This window comes from Bubalus kerabau, chromosome 20 (assembly GCF_029407905.1).
Source record: "Bubalus kerabau isolate K-KA32 ecotype Philippines breed swamp buffalo chromosome 20, PCC_UOA_SB_1v2, whole genome shotgun sequence".
In the NCBI taxonomy this organism is placed as follows: Eukaryota; Metazoa; Chordata; class Mammalia; order Artiodactyla; family Bovidae; genus Bubalus; species Bubalus kerabau.
The window spans coordinates 46,156,945-46,181,324 of NC_073643.1; the positions used below are offsets into that span (position 1 = coordinate 46,156,945).

At 37.0% G+C, this 24,380-nt stretch overlaps 1 protein-coding gene across 13 annotated transcripts in view; it reads right to left on the reverse strand.

Annotated features, from left to right (window-relative positions):
- CCDC66 (coiled-coil domain containing 66) overlaps nt 1-24,380 on the reverse strand; it is a 132,214-nt gene that overhangs the window by 32,140 nt on the left and 75,694 nt on the right. For 3 of the 13 annotated variants that reach the window (XM_055558171.1, XM_055558172.1, XM_055558173.1), the window contains 6 exons: nt 18,931-18,995; nt 11,576-12,017; nt 9,809-9,968; nt 8,069-8,172; nt 6,500-6,621; nt 5,448-5,549 (listed from right to left, as the gene is read on the reverse strand). In XM_055558171.1, the coding sequence (XP_055414146.1) occupies nt 5,448-5,549; nt 6,500-6,621; nt 8,069-8,172; nt 9,809-9,968; nt 11,576-12,017; nt 18,931-18,963 (963 nt within the window). In that variant the 5' untranslated portion in view covers nt 18,964-18,995. Of the gene's footprint in view, nt 1-5,447; nt 5,550-6,499; nt 6,622-8,068; nt 8,173-9,808; nt 9,969-11,575; nt 12,018-14,034; nt 14,126-18,231; nt 18,258-18,930; nt 18,996-20,928; nt 21,032-24,380 lie in introns of those variants that run through there. The other 10 variants (XM_055558177.1, XM_055558180.1, XM_055558175.1 and 7 more) reach the window with 8 other exon arrangements.

The following is a 24,380-nucleotide window of genomic DNA, read 5'->3' on the forward strand; positions in this document are numbered from 1 at the left end:
TGTATGACTCACCATAGCTTACAGACCCAAACAAAATTTTCTTCTGACCAGCAACAAGCTTTCCATCACCTACAGCCACCACAGCCCTCCCCAATTTTCCCCTTTCCTCTATAAAAGGATGTCCATCTCCTCTGTTCTCCAAACTTGCCTGTGGTTTGTCATCATTGGCTTATCCCAAATTATAATTCTCTACCATTCCCAAATAAACTCATATTATATGTTAGCAAAATAATTGGCTCTTTTGTTTTTTAAGATCAACGTATCCTTTTGTGTGTCAGAAATATTCTGTAACATAAGTCAGAGAGTTGAAAAGTCAAAAAAGGGAAAGATAGAGATACATGATTCAGTGACGATAATGCATATATGAATACCCTGGGCATTAATGTGGACCACTGTTTGTGTATACACATTAAGAAAGCATAATACCAAAAAGGATCCAAATCAAACTCACACGATGCACAATAACCACGACCTTCAAAAGTCTACACACACACACACAAAACTATTAGACTAAAACAAATTTGGCAAAGTTGCAAGATATAAACCCAAGAGAAAATACCAGTTGCATCTCTACACACTAAAAATGAGTAACCCAGGAAAACAAAATTAAGAAAACAATCCCATGTACAACAGCAGCAAATACTAAGAGTAAAATACTTTTAAATAAGTAGGCCAAATACATGTACACAGAAAACTACAAAACACTACTGATGGAAATTAAAGACACAAAGAAATAGAAAGAAATTCTACCTGCATGGATAGGAATGCTTCATATTGTCAGGATTACCTAAAGCAAGCTAAAGAGTCAAAACTTGAAAGAAAATTTCCCTATGAAAATTTTGATGTTTTTTGCAGAAATGGAAAAATTCATCCTGAAACACATATGAAAAGGAACCCTGACTAGGCAAACAAGATTGAAAAAAAAGAAACAAAATTGGAGGACTTAACACATTCTGATTTTAAAATTTACTACAAAGATATGGTAATCAAAACACTGACATGGTGGCATACAGACAGACATACAGAACAACTGAATAGAATGGAGAGCCCAGAAAAAAATCCTTTCATATACAGTTTAATGAATTTTGACAAGGGTGCCAAGATGATTCAATGGGGAAAGAACAATCTGGTGCTGGGAAAACTGGATATTCATGTGCAAAAGAATGAAGCTGGATGCTTACCTTACACCATATGGAAAAACTAACTCAAAACAGATCAAAGACTAAAACTATAAAACTACTGTAGAAGAAAACTTACAGGAAAAAAACTCCACAATGTTAGATTTGGCAATGATTTCTTGGATATGACACCAATAGCTCAGGCAAGAACAAAAAGATAAAATGGACTTCATCAAAATTTAAAACTTTTATATATCAAAGGACACTATGAAGTAAGTGAAAAGGCAACTCATGAAATAGAAGAAAATATCTGTAAACTATGTATCTGATAAGGAGTTAATAGCCAGAATATATAAAGTTCTACAACACAACAACAGAAAAGAAAATCTAATTTAAAAATGGACAAAAGACTTATAGACATCTCTCCAAAGAAGATACACAAATGGCCAATAGGCACATGAAAAAATGTTCAACATCATGAGTCATTAGCGAAATGTAAATCAGAACTACAATTAGATTCATTAGGATGGCTATTACTGAAAAGAATAGAAAAAACAAGTGCTAGTGAAGATGTAGAGAAATCAGAACCCTTGTGCACTGCTGACAGGAATGGACAATAGTGAAGCAATTGTGCAAACAGTGTAACAATTAAAAATAAAATTTTCAAATTGGTAAAAATTTAACATAGAAAGATAACACAAAGGGACTTTCCTGATGGTCCAGTGGGTGAGAATTCACCTGCCAATACAGGGGATATGGGTTCAGTCCCTGATCCAGGAAGAACCCACATGCTGCAGAGCAACTAAGCCCACACACCACAACTACTGAAGCCCACATGCACCCTAGACTCCATGCTCTGCAATGAGAAGCCACCACAATGAGCAACCTGCACACCACACCACAACTACAGAAAGCCCGAACAGCAACAGAGAACAGCAAAAAAAAAAAAAAAAAAAAAAGAAAAAAAAATTTTTTTAAACTAAAAAAAAAAAGATAAAACATAAAATTACCATATAATCCAGCAACTCTAATTACAGATACAGATCCAAAAGAATTGAAAATACAGACGTGGAAAGATTATTTGTACATCAAGGCTCGTAAGAGCATTATGTTGAATAGCCAAAAAGTGATAATACCGTGTGAGTACACTTAAACATACTGAGAATAGTCAAATTCATAGAAACAGGAAGTAGAATGGTAGTTGCCAGGGGCTAAGGGGAGGGAGAAATGGGGAGTTACTGTTTAATGGGTACTGTTTCAGTTTGGAATGATGAAAACATTCTGGAGATGGATGGTGGCAATGGTTGAAAGACAATGTGAATGCACTTAATGCCACTTGAGTGTATACTTCAGTTCAGTTCAGTTGCTCAGTCGTGTCCCGCTCTTTGCGACCCCATGAAACGCAGCACACCAGGCCTCCCTGTCCATCACCAACTCCCGGAGTTCACCCAATCCCATGTCCATTGAGTTGGTGATGCGATCCAGCCATCTCATCCTCTGTCGTCCCCTTCTCCTCTTACCCTAAATCTTTCCCAGCATCAGGGTCTTTTCAAATGAGTCAGATCTTCTCATTAGGTGGTCAAAGTATTGGAGTTTCAGCTTCAACATCAGTTCTTCCAGTGAACACCCACGACTGATCTCCTTGCAGTCCAAGGGACTCTCAAGAGTCTTCTCCAACACCACAGTTCAAAAGCATCAATTCTTCGGCGCTCAGCCTTCCTTTAGTCCAACTCTCACATCCATACATGACCACAGGAAAAACCACAGCCTTGACTAGACAGACCTCTGTTGGCCAGGTAAATATCTCTGCTTTGTAATATGCTGTCTAGGTTGGTCATAACTTTCCTTCCAAGGAGTAAACGTCTTTTAATTTCATGGCTGCAATCACCATCTGCAGTGATTTTGGAGCCCCCAAAAATAAAGTCAGCCACTGTGTCCACTGTTTCCCCATCTATTTGCCATGAAGTGATGGGACCAGATGCCATGATCTTAATTTTCTGAATGTTGAGCTTTAAGCCAACTTTTTCCCTCTCCTCTTTCACTTTCATCAAGAGGCTCTTTAGTTCTTCTTCGCTTTCTGCCATCAGGGTGGTGTCATCTGCATATCTGAGGTTATTGATATTTCTCCCGGCAATCTTGATTCCAGCTTGTGCTTCCTCCAGCCCAGCGTTTCTCATGATGTACTCTGCATAGAAGTTAAATAAGCAGAGTGACAATATACAGCCTTGATGTACTCCTTTTCCTATTTGGAACCAGTCTGTTGTTCCATGTCCAGTTCTATCTGTTGCTTCCTGACCTGCATACAGGTTTCTCAAGAGGCAGGTCAGGTGATCTGGTATTCCCATCTCTTTCAGAATTTTCCACAGTTTATTGTGATCCATATAGTCAAAGGCTTTGGCATAGTATATACTTAGAAATGATTAATACTGTATTTTTTTGGCCATATCACATGTCTTGTAGGATTTTAGTTCCCCAACCAGAGACAGAACCCAGGCACACAGCAGTGAAAATGCTGAGTCTTATTAACTGCTGGACTGCTAGGGAAGTCCCAAAATGATTAATTTTATGTTATGTATATTTTACCACCAAAAAAAGGGTGAAAAATTAGAAGAATATTTTGTTGTCCAACTGCAGAACTACAGTCTGGTGGTAGCAATAGGAAGCTAGCAGAATGATAACCACACTTTCTATCCCATGTTAGAGAGTATGAAAAAATATACTCTTCTTAATAAAAGGCTTCCCAGGGAGGGGTATAGTCATTAGAGAAAGCCAAGGTTTCATGAAAATGAGGTATTGTCAAAAAGGCTGAGGCTGTAAGTGAAATATTTCTTAGAAACACAAAAAGAAATTTTAAGTTGCAGAGTGTAAAAGAATGTTTAAGTTGAACAATACAGGAAAGAGAATACAGGACCATTCAACTGGGGAAGGAGGAATAAGATTGAGAATCAAGAGGAGAAGAAAAGAAGATGGTGGGAGGACTAACTTCTAACACCCTCAGGGCTCAGAATGGTCCTGTGCTTTGTGAATTGTAACCTCAGCAAACCTTCATTCAACACTTGTTACATCAGTCACTGTCCTACACACTTTATATGCATTACCTCCTGTTTTAACAAAACTGGCCTTGATGATTCTGCCTGCAAGTGAATTTCTCAGTTACATGAAGATGTTGACTTAATATTCATTCAAATAAAAGAAATGCTTGTGGCTATGGCTGCAATTTGTGAAACCAACAACTTTCAAGTATTTAAAGGTAGATTTTTTTTTGTTACCCAGTTAGTTCATGTCCCCTCAGTAGTACCTCTCCATTATCTTAACCACATTTATACTAAAATACATTAAAAACTATATTTAAATACTAAAAATATGCAAACATAATCATACCCTAATCTTTGGTTGTTCAGTTCTAGATTTAGTATATGTTTTCCTTTCTAGTCTTTCTCCCACTCCCAAGCCCTATCTCTGACTCCACAGTATAAATAACTTTACTGGTTTTCTAGATTACAAAAGAAAAGACAAACGTTATCATTAAAAAAAAAAAAATGCAAAATCACCTCAAATGGTTAATTCTTTATTTGCATTAATATAGTATGGATTACTCCCAGATAATAAATGACCTAAAAAGCCATGCAAAATAAGCAACACATTGACACTTCAACCAACATTTCAGTAATAGAAGTACTTAATATTTTTAGCATTAAAGTTCTTTTCAATCCTAATGTTGAAAAATAAACAAGCTTGCAACTAATTCTCAACAACTTCATGAATAGTTTTATTTGTAGTTTTTAGTAGTATCTGCATGCATCAAGTTCTAAATTTTAAAAACTTAAAATTGTCATTCAAAACTACAGAATTTTCCGAAATTACTGCCAGGAAGACCAATGGATTGCCTTTTAACAGCTAGTCAAAGTGCTTTTGGGAACACAGAAAAATGTAATTCATATTAATAATCTGAGTAGCCTATAAAATCATTTTATGTAGGGAAGTCAGTCCCACATGAAGCAGAAAAAAGCTGTCATGCAAACAACCTAAACAGATGTATTCTGTAAGAAATCTACCAGTATTGAAAACTTCTATCACCAGAATGATACCTTTAGTTTACTACCTTATTTTCAGAATGCATTTGTTAAATGTAAATTGTTCACTAGGAAGGAAAAAAAAAAATAGTTGATAACTTTTTAAAAAAATTTAAGGAGCATACTGTACTCAGTAAAGTTAACAGATAATTTTTTAAAAAAGAGTACTGAGATTCACTTCTTCAAGGAAAATACATTATACAGCAATCGATGTGAAAGGGTTTATGTATTTACAATAATGACACTTAGAACTTACCTGTGAGGTCTGACTAGCTCGAGGCAGTGAGGGCCCATCAGCATGGATCACCATTACCTGACTGGGAGACTGTGACAGAATGCAAGAAGAGCAGGCAGAAGTCTAAAAAAAAATAGAAAAACAAGAGTACTTTTTTGTCTAATATTAAACACATACTGAATTTAAAGTCCCTGAAGCACTCCCTGAGGGACATACAGTATATACTTCTGTTTGATCAGCAATCACTTACGTTTGACTCGATAACCTTGTAATGGATGTCAGTGGTAGAATTTTGTGGTCATGTAAAACATCATGGCCAACAAAGGTCCGTCTAGTCAAAGCTATGATTTTTCTAGTAGTCATGTATGGATGTGAGAGTTGGACTATAAAGAAAGCTGAGTGCCAAAGAAGTGATGCTTTTGAACTGTGGTGTTGGAGAAGACTCTTGAGAGTCCCCTGGACTGTAAGGAGATCCAACCAGTCCATTCTAAAGGAAATCAGTCCTGAATATTCATTGGAAGGACTGATACTGAAGCTGGAACTCCAATACTTTGGCCCTCTAATACGAAGAACTGACTCACTGGAAAAGATCCTGATGTTGGGAAAGATTGAAGGAGGGAGGAGAAGGGGATGACAGAGGATGAGATGGTTGGATGGCATCACTGACTCGATAGACATGAGTCTGAGTAAGCTCTGGGAGCTGGTGATGGGACAGGGAAGTCCAGCGCGCTGCAGTCCATGGGATCGCAAAAAGTCGGACATGATTCAGCTGAACTGAAAACATCATGGAGATCTCTTAGAGGAGCCTCAAGGAGGTGCCAGGAACCTCTATACTCATCTACAATATAGTAGGTTTATATTATAGTATATAGTATGATTATTTATAGGATACAGAGTAGTTGAGGTTATACTTTAATTCAAAATAACATTTTAAAACATCAAATGTAGCGTGAGTTTTTTAAAAAATGAATAAGCTTCAAAAATAAGCTTTATGATATAAACAAGGCTTAGCATTAAAAAACTGCAGTTAAGGTATCTTACATTCCATAAATGCCTGATTTTGATGCTCTTACCTTAGACCGATCCAGAATTTGAAGTTTTTCCCATTCTATTTTATCACTTTCAGATTTTTTCCATGGATTATTCCATTTTTCAGAAGCTTCTTTTTCTTTCTTCTTTAAAGCAACCTGTTCATCTGTAAATAATGTCCTTTTTTAAAAAATATGTAAAAACTGTAAAAAAAAAATCACGTAAACAAATCATGACCTTCTTAAAGAGTGCAGATGTTTAAGAAGATCTACTCAAAATTGTTTTTGAGGAAGGAGGTTAACTCACAAGACAGAGAGAATTCTAACAGATATGAAACAAAACATTTAATCAGAAACAAATTTAAATATGGCATAAATGAATGTAAAATGTTTGTTTTACTATGATTATAAACAAGGAGGAATTTTTCAGAATAACATATTTTATATTATGCTAATTATGTGAGCTTCTATTCTTTGGTAATGTTCATTCAATTATTACTAAGAGACTTAAAGACTAGAACTGAAGTCAGAAAAACCTGGGTTCAAACTGAAGGTCAACCACTTCCCTGCTGTGTGACTGTGGGAAAACTGATATTTACTCCTCTAAACCCCCTTTTTCACTTTGCAAAATGAGATTAATAATAGTGCTTATTCTCAGTACAGGGCCTAATACAAAGTATTTAAAAAATATCAGGCATTATTATTCATAACTGCTGAAAAGTAAAATACATAAAATCATGTGTCCAAATTTGTATTGAAATATTTAAAGTTGAATTATGATAAAAACACACATCCAATCTCCAAACCTTCTGATACAGTTACTATACATTTATTTAATTTCTTCACTCTTCTATTACTTTGACTTCCAACAGAAAATCACTCCCAGTTTCTTCTGCTTATCTCTTTTTCTAGATCACCTGTCCCGGCAGGGCTATGACTAACTAGAAACTTTCCAGTTCAGTGGACAATGAATTCCATCTTCATGCTTTTAGTAGTACAACTATTCCTAAGAAGTACAATTATTACTGCAGTATTTTTCAAGCTCTCGTACCTGGACCCTAAGTCTAGCCCAAGAAGTAACAAGAGTTTCTTAGTTATTGTCTTAGTTACCTTAAAATGCAACTTAACACAAATTATAAATTATTTTATTATGATATCCACAGACTGCAAAAGAGAAATAAGCTTGTTTTTACAGGCGATATACTGATTGGTATCCTACTGATGATTGTTGATTAGAAAGTTTTAATTTTTGAAATGAAATATTTTTAAATAAAACCATTTTCAACCTATAAAATTTCTGTAATAGAAAAATATGAAAATGGATTCTCAGGAAATGAGAAATGTTTAGAAACCTTTGTTTGAGCTCCAGAATGACACTGATACTAATGTTCATTCTGTGGCTTTGGATGAACACCACAGAGCACTAAAAAAAAGACTGTTGAAAGGAAAGTGAAATCATAAAGTTTATTATGCCACTTGCAGAGAACTACTCTAGATGGTGAATGATATAAAACAAGATTTTGGATAATATACTGAAAGATCTATTTCATCCTCAATGTATATTCCTTAGATAACAAAACTATTAATATAATAAAAGGTGCAGTAATTACCTACCAAGCTCTTTCCTCCACTGGGCTTTTTTTGCTTCCAATAAACTTCTATCACGTTCTCTTTCTCCCAGAGTACTGAATATGTCAGCTGGTTTCCATACCGTCTCTCTAAGACAAAACATAAAAAAATAACAAAAACCTTATTTTACATTTCTATAAACTTCAGTTCAGTTCATTCGCTCAGTCTTGTCCGACTCCTTGCGACCCCATGAATTGCAGCACACCAGGCCTCCCTGTTCATCACCAACTCCCAGAGTTCACGCAAACTCATGTCCATCGAGTTGGTGATGCCATCCAGCCATCTCATCCTCTGTTGTCCCCTTCTCCTCCTGCCCCCAATCCCTCCTAGCATCAGTCTTTGCCAATGAATCAACTCTTCGCATGAGTATTGGAGTTTCAGCTTCAGCATCATTCCTTCCAATGAACACCCAGGACTGATCTCCTTTAGAATGGACTGGTTGGATATCCTTGCGGTCCAAGGGACTCTCAAGAGTCTTCTCCAACACTACAGTTCAAAAGCATCAATTCTTCGGCACTCAGCTTTCTTCACAGTCCAACTCTTGCATCCATACATGACCACTGGAAAAACCATAGCCTTGCCTAGACGGACCTTTGTTGGCAAAGTAATGTCTCTGCTTTTGAATATACTATCTAGGTTGGTCATAACTTTCCGTCCAAGGAGTAAGCGTCTTTTAATTTCATGGCTGCAGTCACCATCTGCAGTGATTTTGGAGCCCAGAAAAATAAAAGTCTGACACTGTTTCCACTGTTTCCCCATCTATTTGCCATGAAGTGATGGGACCAGATGCCATGATCTTAATTTTCTGAATGCTGAGCTTTAAGCCAACTTTTTCACTCTCCTCTTTCACTTTCATCAAGAGGCTTTTTAGTTCTTCTTCACTTTCTGCCATAAGGGTGGTGTCATCTGCATATCAGAGGTTACTGATATTTCTCCTGGCAATCTTGATTCCAGTTTGTGCTTCTTCCAGCCCAACATTTCTCATATAAGTTAAATAAGCAGGGTGACAATATACAGCCTTGATGTACTCCTTTTCCTATTTGGAACCAGTCTGTTGTTCCATGTCCAATTCTAACTATTGCTTCCTGACCTGCATACAGGTTTCTCAAGAGGCAGGTCAGGTGGTCTGGTATTTCCATCTCTTTCAGAATTTTCCACAGTTTATTGTGATCCACACAGTCAAAGGCTTTGGCATAGTCAATAAAGCAGAAATAGATGTTTTTCTGGAACTCTCTTGCTTTTTTGATGATCCAGCAGATGTTGGCAATTTGATCTCTGGTTCCTCTGCCTTTTCTAAAGCCAGCTTGAACATCTGGAAGTTCACGGTTCACATATTGCTAAAGCCTGGCTTGGAAAATTTTGAGCATTACTTTACTAGCATGTGAGATGAGTGTAATTGTGCGGTAGTTTGAGCATTCTTTGGCATTGCCTTTCTTCGGGATTGGAATGAAAACTGACCTTTTCCAGTCCTGTGGCCACTGCTGTTTTCCACATTTGCTGGCATGTTGAGTGCAGCACTTTCACAGCATCATCTTTCAGGATTTGAAATAGCTCAACTGGAATTCCATCACCTCCACTAGCTTTGTTCGTAAACTTACTCCATAAATATTAAGTAATAAAACATTAAATAGCTCTAGTCTTCAGAATAAATATTTCACATACAAATCAAGGAAAAGTAAAATCATATTCCCAAGGCGACCCCACAGTAACAGATGAATTACATACGTGGAAATTTTCTGCTCACACTGATTAGATGTCACCTGATTTTTATTTAAAACAGATTTGTTTTCATCCTGAATAGATGAAACAGTCTCAGTTTTTTGGAGAAGTCCCATGATGTTCTCATCCTTTGGCTGATCAGGAATATTGTTTAGACTATACTGACCTACAAGGCAAAATGCATGTTTTAAAGTTAATACTAAAATTGCATCTATTATAATACCTTATCTTGATATACTGCTATACAATTTTTTTAAAATACTGCTTTACACATTATCTAATTAATTACTTCTTACAGCAGTTCTTGCAGTGGGTACTACAATTCCCTTTTTGTTAAAAACGGAAACTGAGTCTCAGAGGTTAAATGGCCCAGAGGTATGGCCATAGCCATACAAACTTTTATTTCAACTAAGAAAACAAGCAACAACAATGAGGGAAAAAACCTCCATTTACTCTTGCCAACATTACTTTTACAAATAATATAAATAACACAAATCACAACTTAAAGGAAAATAAACGCAAATAGATTTAGAAAAAAACTCATTACCTTGTCCTTATTTTTCTCATTTAGCTGGGAAATCAATGACTGCAGAACTTTTCCATGGACTATTGTATATATCTATTCCAAATATTTTATATAGGGCACATACACTTGGCTCAAAAAATTCTTTACCACTGAGCCACCTGGGAAGCCTTAAAACCAACTATACTCCAATAAAAATTAAAATTTAAAAAAAAGGACTTCCCTGGTGGTCCGGAGGCTAAGACTCTGAGCTCCCAAAGTAGGGGACCCAAGTGCAATCCCTCCTCGGGGAACTAAATCCCACAGCCCAACTAGAGATCCTGCACTCCACAACTGAAAACAGACTGCAGATCCCATGCATCACAACTAAGACAGTGCAGCCAAATAATTACACAAAAATATTTTTTAAGTAATAAACTTTTAAAAACTTTTAAGGATAAAAGCTAGCACTCTCACTTTACAAAGAATAATCTACCCCAAGAGGAGGTAAATTACTCCATTATGAGCCCTATGGGAGTGTTAAGGACCTACCTGGTCCCCAAACCAGTTGTGGGCCCTCTTTCTGGTGACTGTTAATTTTATTTTTATTTATGTCACTGTTGCCTAACAAAATTTTAATAGTATTTCTACTCATTGTCACAAATCCTTAGCTTAAAGCTGAAACTAGAAGGCTTTTAAAAATATAATCCAATGCCCTAATTAGTAAAATAGAAGGCATATAATACTCTACTACTTCCAAGTGAGTGTTTTACATTGGTTAAAAAGATAGTGCTGTCAAGTCTTAGCAAGGACTGAAGGTCAGTAAGAACAAAAGCCAGGGCCAGGAAAATAATCCTTTTCAGCAACTCGTGTCCAATCTCTATAGCAAAATTCTTGTCATTTTTCACTAGAAATACTAATTTTTTTGAATATTTTACATGTTTATTTTTCATCTAAGTAAAGCCTTCTAACATTCTAAAATGAGCACAACAGCTTTCTTTCTGTACTAACATCTAGATGCACAAAGCTGGATTTCTTAAGGCTATGGTACATGAGAATAATATTCTTAGCATTAATGTTAAATAAAACATGGCATATTTTAACTATAAGAGTAATTTTGCATATGAGAGAATGTCTTCTAAACAAATATTTATTTTAAAAGTTCATGCGCTAAACTAGAATTTAAGAGGCAGTTAGGTAAAATACAATGAAACTGAAATTCTAAAACACTTACATATTGATAAAATATTAAAATTTTAGAAAAATCTTACTTGTTTCCTCCTCCTTTTCATTCTCAGTCAGGGTAATAGATTTACTTCCTTGGTTTACAGTCATCAAAATTTGTTGTAGTTGGTCTTCTGTTAGACACACCAAACTGCTCTTTCTATTTTCAGCTGTGATATGCTTTCTACAAGGCTTCTGTTTAGCTACTACAAATGGATTCATGGTGTTTCTAGTCTTCTGTATATTAGGGGGTGCAAATGACATTTCTTTCTCGGTATGAAGACTGTCTTTGTCTACAGACTGTTTGCATAAATCCTTAGTGGGTGAAAAAGTCATACTATTTTTTTCACCTTTTAGCAGTGAAGTTTCTGAACCAATTCTTTTCTTTTGCAAAAATTTTTCACTCCTGACACAAGTATTTTGTGATTTTAGAATGTATCCAGTTTTAGTTCGTAAAGGATATTTTGCAATCTTGGTCTTATTTCCCATCTGTTAAAACAAAAGAAATCTATTATTTACAATAGCATATGAAAAATGAACAATTATCTCTATATAATCAGTGATAAGCCAGGCTTCAAAACTTTTTTCCCTCCACTTTGCTAGTCAGGTAATAAATACACCCATAGAAACTCATACTTAACCTTTGCAAATCTTCACTTGAAATCTTTAACAACTGGGGATTATTATTTTATTTCAGGATAATGAAGATTACAAAACAATTTTAATTTTGGTTGTTACAGTCCATTCCACTTCAGCTTTGAATCTCATATCAGCATTGTAACACCCACAATACCTTTGTCTTTACAGACCTTTAGGTTACCAGCCCTTATTCCTTGAAAATCTGAGCTGGTGGGTCACCATTCCTCTCTCTAACCTAACTCCTATCTTAACTACTGGTGCTTTTACATTGTTTGAATACACTCACTTCCCTGGACTCTGCTCTGCTTATCTTCCATGCTACCTCAGTTACTTACTCCCACAGTGGTATCTTATACTGACCTTGTAACTACCCACAACTGTAACCTTTCATAATCACAATTTCAACAAGAACCTCCAGTCATAGACCTTAGCACTTGTCAATCCCTCTACATTAGACATTATTCCTTCAAATTTTACATGGCTCATTCACTAACCACCTTCAAATCAGGGCTCCAACATGACTGGCTCATGGACGTCTTCTCTGAACACTCTATTAAAAACTGCAGGCTTCCTGCTCTGAACTCACTCCCACCTCCCTACTCCCCATTTTCCCAAGCTACTGTGCCCAACACCACCCTTGTGGCAGAAAGCTCCAATACTTTGGTCACCTGATGTGAAGAACTGACTCACTGGAAAAGAGCCTGTTGCTAGGAAAGATTGAAGGCGGGAGGAGAAGAGGATGAGAGAGGATGAGATGGTTGGATAGTATCACTGACTCAATGGACAAGAGTTTGAGTAAACTCCAGGAGTTTGTGATGGACAGGGAAGCCTGGCGTGCAGCAGTCTGTGGGGTCACAAAGAGTCGGACACGACTAAGCAACTGAACTGAACTGTGCCCCCTTCCCTTTCTCTCCTTTATTTTGCTCTATAGCACTTTTGGTATTGCAATATTCTATATTTATTTTGATTATTTTCTGCCCATTCTACCTTTTTCTAACTTAAACTCCACAATGCAAAGATTTTTGTTTGCTTTGTCCACTGCTGTGTCCCCAGTATCTGAACAGTGAGTGGAACAGCATAGGTTTAAGGAAATTTGTTGAGTGACTATCTTCGACTACACCATTTAAAGACCAAATTCTTTATCTCTCATCCCCAAGTTAGCATTCCTTTTCAAAATATCTAATTTTTGTAGCACTGCTGTTCCAATCTTTCAGATCAGTAACCATGGAGTCAACTTTGATTCTTTATTTTCCTTCAAGGTGTTCTTTAGTTTACCAGCAAATATTGGTCATTTCTTCCATCCAAATGTCTTTTTCTCCCCTTTTATATGACCTTAAGTCTAAATTCAGGTTTTCATTACCAAACTAATACAGCTTGCTTTTCTCAAATCTACTGCTTTTTTAACCCACTGTACGTTTCTGCAGACACATCTAACATAAAGTAATTGAACACTCATTCAATCAATATTAACTGTAACTCTTTAGGTGATCAACACTATGGAAAAGATGCTGAAGGCATAAAATGAGTAAGACAAAATTCCTGCTGTCAAGGAGTGGGGTAGATACCACATGGCTTTCATCTGGCTTATCATATCTCAAATCTCCTTACTTTCAAAAATTACATAATACATAACCACACTTTGACCAATTAATCAACCTCATTTTACCCTACTTTTCAAAATGTACCATATCAGCAGCAGCAAAATCTCTTTATTATCCTCTTCAATCCACATACACCCTTTTATCCCAGGCTTTAAGACTTTCGATTAATACTAACAGCACAATCTAACATGCTCCTTTACCCTCCTATCACTATGGCTATTTTTATATAACTAATTCTTTCAATGAAAGGTGACGAATTTAAATACCTACTGCAAATTAGGCTGGGTGGCAACTAGGATGAACTGAAGAGCACTTATCCATCGAAAGCAGGCAGCCAGCAGTCAGAAGCAGCTTACACTGACAAACAGGAATTTGAGTCTACTTACTAAATCATCCAGTATTTCAAGAGAACCAAAAATGTCGTATTTTACCTTAAAGTTCCAATTTTTAGACACTCACAATTCATTCTAGTTTTTGAAAATCATTGTGTGTTAAGCAAATTATCAGCAGACTGCACACAGCTTACAGAGCTGAGCCCTACACCCCAATCTCCAACTACTATAGCTATTACTACTACCCACTCTTCTTTGACTCATACTGACTTTTTTGGGATCATGAACAGTTTCATTTTAGTTCATTTCAGAGCATTTCAGTTCTCTAGTCAGTTTCTGACTCAAACTGCTAAGAAGTATAGTGTATGCCATTAATGTATCTTAAAAATTTCTTTTGTCCCCTTCTTTATATTCTGATAACCATCATACTTCAGAGTCTCATAAAACTCTTCCTGGACTAAAATAACTAGCTCTAAGTAGTGTTCCTGTTAGGATAATCTGTCCTTCACAGAACTGCCCAAAGCCCTTTCTTACAACACAAATCCTTTATAGTCTACTTTTCAAAACAAGTAAGTTCAAATCCTTTGAATATACATTTAAATCCCTCACCACTGTAACCACCCTAAGTTTTATGTTGTACATTCCCTGCTGATATACACACTATCCCCAAATACAAATTATGGTTTGTACTTTTGGTATTTTGCCTGCTATTTTGAGTTTAGAACATACTTCTTTCCTACTTTCACTAGGAATATTTCCCTCATCTTTTAAGTTTCAACTAAAGAGTCAGCTCTTTTATGAAATATTCCCTGTCTCCTCAAACCACAAAGGACTGCTCTTTGAAAAGTTTTCTTCTTTTTATAACCCTAGTATGGTACACATTTTACTTGTAATATATGGTTATTTCAGAGAAGGCAATGGCACCCCACTCCAGTACTCTTGTCTAGAAAATCCCATGGATGGAGGAGCCTGGAAGGCTGCAGTCCATGGGGTCGCTGAGGGTCAGACATGACTGAGCGACTTCACTTTCACGCATTGGAGAAGGAAATGGCAACCCACTCCAGTGTTATTGCCTGGAGAATCCCAGGGACAGGGGAGCCTGGTGGGCTGCCGTCTATGGGGTCACACAGAGTCGGACACGACTGAAGTGACTTAGCAGCAGCAGCATATAGTTATTTACTGAACTGACAGTTCTGCTTTTAAGAAACATGGACTAGGTTTTACTTCTTTTTTTTCCTCTCAGAGTCACAGAACAAATACAGTCAAGAATGTAGCTATACACACATAGTGGAATTTCACAGCTGCAGTAAATGCTTCTAAACAGAAACCTATTAATTGCTGCCCCAATTTAACTAGAACTATTTTGCTACAGTCTACTTATACCAGAAATAAATACAGAAAAAATCACCTAAAAGTATTTAATGAAAAAGGGGGGTAGTGATGTCTGGCATGAGAGCAATATACACTCAGCTCAATCCTGAATATGTTTGTAGCTTAATGCCTGAGAAGAGTAATGAGTGGAAGCAGCAAAAAATCATGAATTATGAAATAAATATTCAATTATGTTCAAGTTACTTAATAGGAAAAAGCAATCTAGCCCATATCATTTTCCAAGTATTTACTGGATCAGATGAATTTTAATTGATCAAGTAGGGTATTAATGTCATAAACATTTCTATGTAGCATGTTGCTCTTTACCTAAAAAAGATATAAAGACAGGGTCCAATGTATTTAATGCTGGTCGACTTCAGAATTTATATGGAACCAGGATCCCAAGGTCAGAAAGATTCAGAGAAAATTAATATTTTAAAATATAAAACATGCTGCTGCTGCTAAGTCGCTTCAGTCGTGTCCGACTCTGTGTGACCCCATGGACGGCAGCCCACCAGGCCCCACTGTCCCTGGGATTCTCCAGGCAAGAACACTGGAGTGGATTGCCATTTCCTTCTCCAATGCATGAAAGTGAAAAGTGAAAGTGAAGTCGCTCAGTCGTGTCCGACTCTTAGCAACCCCATGGATTGCAGCCTACCAGGCTCCTCCGCCCATGGGATTTTCCAGGCAAGAGTACTGGAGTGGGGTGCCATTGCCTTCTCCATAAAACATGCTACCCAGCACTAATACTACATGCATCTTTTAGTGTGGGATTATTCAGATTCTCACACGTAGAAATATCTGCAAACATTTTTTAATGTTTTATATTTCAACTAATTTTGAGATATTAAATTTATAAATTACCCATGACACTGAATCATTAATATTTCTCTCATTTCTCTTTCTATAAAAGCTAAAGATATTAGACTGGCAACCATATTTATTTCAAATTTACTCCCACAGATTAAAGAAAAATGCAGGAGAGATTTTGAAAAACTTAAAGTACTCAGACCACAGTATGTTAGACTTGATGATGAGCTAGAGCTCACAGTGTTTCAACAGCACACTATGAACATGACAGTAATTCAACTGGTGAGGAAGATGAAAAAAAGAACTGGAGGCAGGATGGTCACTTAGGAGCTTACCCTAGTAGAAGAAAAGAAAAGCACTATGATGAGTGAATTTATGAGCAACTTACAGAAAAGAGAAATCAATATATAGCTGCAGAATTGAGATTCAGGAAACTTAGGCTGCATCAGTACTTTCTTCCAGCTTTACTGAGATTTAACAGGTGTACAATTTGATATAGGTATACATTGTGAAATAAACACTACAATCAAGCTAATTAACATATCCACCACCTCACCGAGTTACCATGCATCAGTATTTTGGTGCCCCCAAAGCAAGAGGAATAAAACAACCTGCTTTAATTCAATAAATAAATATCTAGACCCCTAGAAGAATTTTGAAAGGATTTTACCAAAAGTCCAAGACTAGTAACTTTATTACAGGCATAAAAGGGGATCTCCGGATGTCCTAAGTTGGTTAAAAAGATAATGAAATGTCTTCACAAATGTAATGACAATAACAAATCCATTAAGGACACAATTGAAGAAGGAATATGTGCAAGTAAATAGAGGCCAGGGGAAGACACAAATCAACTATGACAGGTAGTTTTTTGTTTGTTTTTAAATCTAGGAGCTTGAAAAGGAGTACTGTATTTGTTACTGTGACTCAAATAAAAACAATTGTTGCAATATTTTAGGGCAGAAAAATATTTTGCAATTAAGGGGACACACAAGGTATGCATATACTGTGTGTGTATGTAACAATTTTTCTAGGTAGCTTGTGGAATTACTTAGACCATTATCACCCATTTACCAAGTAACTGATAAGCTGGGAACTCAAGCATCTTCTCCACCTTGATTAAACCTGGAAACCAAAGCCATCAAGGGTTCAGAATTGATAAGTGCCACATCACCCAAACTGGGCTCTACTCAAGATATGGAAAAACAGACTTTAAGATGCTGTAAAATAAAGGAGGCTACAGAAACTTATGGAGGAGAATAGAAATTTCTGCTGCTTAATGGGAAAAGAAATGGGAAACAAGAAGTGGTATCAAAATTTTGAAGTGGTAAATATATTCTGCAGAAAACGGCACTGTGGGTTCCTGATAAGGAAAAATAATTGAAAAGGAAAATTATCATTTAGCTTAAGTGTAACCTCTAAGACTAAGAAGCTAAATGCACTTAAGATTTTGTCAACCAAATACATCCATTTGGTGCAGGAAAATGGAATCTGAGTATGAAAAAAGAAGTTTGTTTCTAAAGTCTGTTTTTAAAGATCTCAGGAGTTACACTGTCCAGTACAGTAGTTACTAAATTGAAATTAAAAATAAAATAAATGAATTAACAATTAACTTCCTTAATCACATCGATCACATTTTAAGCCCTTAACAGCTACACATGGCTAGTGGCTGGCTGTCATATTGGACAGCACTGATTTTATAACATTTCCATCACTGCAGAAAGTGTTACTGGACAGAACTGATCTGGAGAAAGAAATTCTAGAAGTCTTTTTGAACCAAAAAATTATGATTCCATTTTTGTGAAAGGACCAGCTTGAAAGCAAGCAAACAGCAACTTTTCATCATCACTCCAAATCCTTTATGATAGTTTGACAGGAATTATTTTCAAACCACTGTAAAGTGAATTGCATTTCACATTTGAAAACAAGTCAGGTCAAAGTCATCTGGCTTACCTTTCCAGAAATTTTTGATTTATGGTCTACAAAAGAAAAAAAAATTACTAAACTATCAACCAAAAACATACTAAGGCAGTCACAAATGAAAATTTTAATTAGCATTGTTTTAAGAAAATATTAACTAAAAATATTAACCCCCCAAAGCATTAACTTTAGATATTAAATGTTTTAACTTTTACAGTGTGGTTCAAATAGTTCTATTTCATTTTTGTTCACTTTCCAAGGTAAAACTATAAACAGTTTAAAGAAAAAGAAAATAATCTGAATGAGAAGAGTACCAAAGCATACTCTGAGTTTTAAAACTAATACTAAAAATGACTGTAAAACTATGGTCTTATTATAAATTGAATGTTCTCAAATAATACATTGTTTACATGCACGAATGTAAATACATAAATTTCACCCAGATTACTCATTAGACAATAAGCATGTTTGCTATATACAAATATAACAAAGAGATGTTACATATGAAATATACTGGAACATTAAATTATATGAATAAATACTGACAGTGGTAAGCAATGATGTGATTTGACTCTACTTGGCTAAAAATAAATTTGAGAAAATCAGGGAAACCAGTTTTTTTCAAAGTATCATTTAAATATTCCACTACAAGCAAAAAACCTGTTACAAAATAATACATTTTATGTAGGAATCTAAGAGTTTATATTTTAGATTTCCAGTAACATAGCATACCATATGGAGACAATATAAGCTTGGTTTTTCCATTCAGAAATTCAGTTTCAAGCTTTAAACCATCTCTGCAAAATAAAAGAAAGTTGTCTGTCATTTTTAAGAAATAACAACATTTTAAATAGCCAGAAATGTTCATTTGAACCTTGAAAGTAAATTGTCCTTTTGAATTAATACAGGAACCTTGTAAATATTAAACCATTAAAAAAAATTGTGTTTATTTTTTTTAATTGAGGTATAGTTGAAATCATTCTTTTAATTTAAAACATTTTTCAAGATAAAATTTAAAACTACATAGAAAAAATTCTTGAAACTTTCCTACAAAGAATTTATCGTATTCAACCTGAAACTTCTTTTTGCTCGGTTCAGCTGCTCAGTCATAAAGGAATAAATTAATCTGGTTATTCTAACATCATTTAATTCTTTTAACTCTAGACTGGATAAAAAAATAATGCTGTTAGGAAATTCCTCACCTATGTTAAAGGAGCAAAACCTCTAGTTACTATTTATTAATTTCATAATGGTCTCATGACTAATACATTCTATGGCCTTAGTAGAGCAGTATTTGGAAGTGAACCTGTAAGAGTGCCACTAGGGTTATAAACTTCTTGAGCATGGAGTTTTATCTTGACTATTTCAACTAATACACATTCAGACTTAGTGACACTTTTTAAAGTATCACAGTAATACACCTATATTTTCCTCTCTGTACTTTATCTGTGCCTGTCAAATGCAAGAGAACAAAGTAACAGTAGTTACTGTCAACGAAAACTGCATGTTTGTTAAAGTTCTAATAAAAATTTCACTAAAACCAAAAGCAGCAGTACACACAGTTATTATACTATTTTAGTAAGGTGAGGGGGGCAGGAGAGAGGAAGGGGAAAAAGTAGGTCAGTAAGTATCAACAGGGACAAAAATGACATCCACAGTAAAAAAAAAAAAAAAAATTAAACCCAGCAGACCAAAAAAAAGGAATACGAAATTTGCTGTGATGCTAAAGGTGGGGGAGATCAAACGACCTCAACTTATGATTAAGAAAGAACACTGGAAAGAATGGGTTTTAAGGGTTTTCCGGTTGCACAGTTATAAACAGTTCACGTTTACATTGGTGAAATTTAAACAAAAGACTCTGAATGAAATTGTAAAGTACCTTTATTCAGTACTACTGCATTGCAACGCCTTCAGGGGCTATCTTATTTATTTGCTATCCCTAGATTCTATTTGCTAAATGAGGTGCATGTGTGTAAGTTTGGTGATTTTTCATCTTCTTAAAATATCAAACTTCCCAATCAAGAAAACCATGCAACGGTCCTTTTTATTTGGCTTCCCCGATGGCTCAGACGATAAAGAAACTGCCTGCAATACCGGAAACCAGGGTTCAATCCCTGGGTCAGGAGAGTCCCCTGGAGAAGGGAATGGCAACCCACTCCAGTATTCTCGCCTGGAGAATCCCATGGACAGAGGAACTCGGCAGGCTACAGTCCATGGAGTCACAAAGATTTGAACACGACTGAGTGACTAAACAGCAACCACCACCATTATCTAATGAGGGCCTACAAGATGTCAAACACAAATGATCCACGGCTCTTCGAGAAGCCTAGGCTCTTTGCACTGCATGTGCTAAGCTTCTCTGGGCGCTCCAACATTGCAAAAACACCCCACGACAGGGACGCAAAGCACCAGAACCTGGGCCAGGATTTCTCCCCGGGAAGCTGCTAAGCTTTATCTCTCCACCTGCCCTCACCTTTTACCTCCTCTCACGCCTCTCCTCCTTCTCCCTCCTGAGATACAGGAGGAAGCGAAAAAGAGAGACGGCAGTTTTCACTCGAGTTATTAATTTCAAAAGTAAAGGGCCGACCCAGCCTCTTGTCCCTCTCCACTGCAGGGAGCCGGCACTGAAGCTTGGGACGACACAGGACTGGAAAGTTCCCCGCGAAGGACTCTAAGGCCCAATTAAGCCTCGCCCTTCCATAGACTACCACCTTTTTCTCCCCAGCTTACCCCAAGTTCATGGCCTGACCTCTCGCGCTCTCCACAGTACGCTCAAGCCCCTTGTGTACGCCGGTTGCTGCCGTCGCTCAACAAGCACTACACCGATTGGATACAGTGATGCCGGCGAGCTAGGAGAGTGGGCCAATCAGGATTGAGTATACTGGCGCCTGCGCTTGGGGGCGAGGCTATCCTTTTGCTCCACTTGGGGTTTGTGGTCCTGATTCTGGAATAGTGGGAGTTCTTACTGGGAATTGCAGCCCCTAGAGTTCACAAAGAGCACTCAGAGAAGTGCGTTAGCTCAAGTGGAGGTGACAAAAGTAGGGAGAAACAAAAAGCATTAACATTGTTTGGAAATTAACACTTGCTATATTGTACATTTGGAAGAGAGGCTTATTTTAGTGTAAAATAAGTTAGGGAGGGGGTACTGGATGGGAAAGATCCTCTGGAGAAGGAAATGGCAACCCACTCCAGTATTCTTGCCTGAGAAATCCCATGGACAAGGAGAGCGGTGGGCTACAGTCCATGGGGTCGCAAAAGAGTCAGACATGATTTAGCCACTAAACAACTGGAAAGAGGCTCCTAGGGCAGATATATGATATATCATTTCTAGCTGTGGCCACGGCATGAAGCCCAGTACACTGTAGCTCTTCTTAAACAGCAGCAACAACTGCAAGTGCTAAATAGTGCCATACCTGGATAAGGGCCTTGTGTGTCTTATTTAAGCTTTACCACTTTATCCCTGAAGCACGGAGAGGTCCAGGAACTTGCCTACTGCTAAGTCACTTCAGTCGTGTCCGACTCTGTGCGACCCCATAGACGGCAGCCCACCAGGCTCCGCCATCCCTGGGATTCTCCAGGCAAGAACACTGGAGTGGGTTGCCATTTCCTTCTCCAATGCATGAAAGTGAAAAGTGAAAGTGAAGTCGCTCAGTCGTGTCCGACTCTTAGCGACCCCATGGACTGCAGCCTACCATACCAGGCTCCTCCATCCATGGGATTTTCCAGGCAAGAGTACTGGAGTGGGGTGCCATCGCTTCTCCGAACTTGCCTAAGGTCACTTATCAAGCATTGCAACCGGAGAGCCCTCTTTTCACTCTAGTGTTACAGGAGTCTCCTATTCATCCTTCAAATCTCAATTTAAATGTCACTTCCTCCATGGAGCTGGAGGAATTCTCTAGTGGGTAAATTAGGAGCCCTGTCTCTGGACTTCCCAGTCCCTGCCCTTTGAATCAGGGTACTAACACGTTTTAGATCCTGTTTCAGGGAGAGCCTCTGAGGAACACAGTTGGTTTTTGACTACTCTATACTCACAGCACTTAGAACTGAACAGTATAGAAAGTAAATATTTAAGTGAATGAACAGCATAAATTTTTAATGGCAACAAAAACTTTATTAAATTTGGCAATGCTATTTCATGATGAAGTTGCCCCTAGACATAATGAAGTTACTAAAAGTTTATGAATTTTTCATCTATCTTTTCTTAAATGATTTTTACAAACATAGTTGTAATAAATGTGGCACACTGGATTCTTACAGTATATTCAGTAAAAACTGAAAGACATCCTTGAATATTCATTTATGTATTGGGTCTGTGGAAAATAAATTTAGAAACATTTGATAATTTATTTGATTAAATGAACAGATACCCATGAATATTTGATCCTCTGTTGTTTTTAAGTAAAAGTCATCTGTGCATAGGGGGGGAAAAAGCTAAAAGGATTTAAACCAACATGTTAGCAGAAGTATTTCTGGGAGCTAACATAGTGTGACTTCTAAAATTTTGTTTCTAACTTTCATTATTATGAAAATGTTTAAACAAAAACAAGAATAGTTCAATGAACACCCTCTACCTAGATGTTACAGTTGTTAATATTTTGCTTCATTTGCTTTTTCTCTCTGCACATAGACAGACACACACATACACCCACGTCCTCACCAGTTTATAGGTACATGCATGTACATACTCACCTTTTTTTGCATCACTATTTGCAAGTAAGTTACAGACATTAACACTTTGCCCGTAAACCTGAAAGCATGTATTACTAATAAGATATAGCCACAGCACTGTTATTACACCTAAGAAAATTATCAATTTTATGATAATATGGAATGTTCCAATCCCTATCTAATTTTCTCCATTTGTTCTAGGAATATATTCTATATAGGTGAAGGGAATTAAGAAATAAAACCCTCTAGTTATAAAATAATAAGTCACATGGATATAATAAACAGCATAAGGAGTATGGTCAATAATATTGTAGTAACTTTTAATGGGAACAGATTGTTACTAGACTTACCACATTGATCATTCCATAATGTATGCAGATATATAAAATCACTATGTAGTGCACTTCAAAGTTATAGAATATTGTATAGCAACTATATCTCAATAAAAAGAGAACATTTTAAGATGTTATTATGTAGGGTTTCCCTGGTGGCTCTGTACTAAAGAATCCACCTGCTAATACAGGAGACACACGTTCGATCCGTGATCTAGGAAGAACAAGATGTGCAGCACCTAAGCCCCACAAGCCAGAGCTACTGAAGCTGGTGAGCCCTAGAGTTTGTGCTCTGCAACATGAGAAGCCATAGCAATGAGAAGCCTGTGCACCTCTTGCACTTCAAATTGGTGCAAGACTATTTCAGTCCCCAAGTGTATTGTGAGGCAGGAATGAAGGATCAGTTTCCCAGTGTAGCACCCTTTAACACTCCATCCTTCTTTATGGTCTGCCTGAGATCCACTCCTCCAGGAAAGAGAGTTTAGTTAAGTACTTTGAATTGATTGTGTAAGGGTATATGAATTTTGGAGGTACTATAAGCATACCTTGCATTTATATGCAACGGACTTGCTCAGGTCTTACTACCCTGTGGATGCAAGGAGTGTCACCTTGGCAATAATCATGCTCCAAACTGCACTGGTGGCATCTTGGCCAAGGCTAACTACTTCTGGATTTCACCACCAGTGCGTTGGAGCCCTTGAGGTATCCAAGCCCTTTGTTCTGTTTAGTGCACAGCATAGTTTTCCAGAGCTTTGGATCCAGGCTGCCTGGGGTCAGATCCCAGCTTTGTTGCATACTAGCTGTGTGATCAAAGGAAGTTATTAACCTGCTTCAGTTTTATCTTTGAAACAATGAAGATGAATACTACTATTCTACTTCATAGGGCTGTTATAAAGGTTACATGAGTTTAAACACATGCATAAGTCCTCTTGGAGGAGGTCACCATTAGCCCTACTATGGAGACATCAGACTCCAGGACTGGGCTGCCACAGGCCAAACTACAGGGAGGGATTGCAGCACTAACTATGAGCAGAAAATTTAATTAAAAGGTTTACTGAACATGGCCCATGCTTTGAAAACATGAACAGTATGAAAAGGCAAAAAGATATGACACTGAAAGATGACACCTCCATGTCAGTAGGTGTCCCATGTGCTATTGGAGAAGAATGGATAAATAGCTCC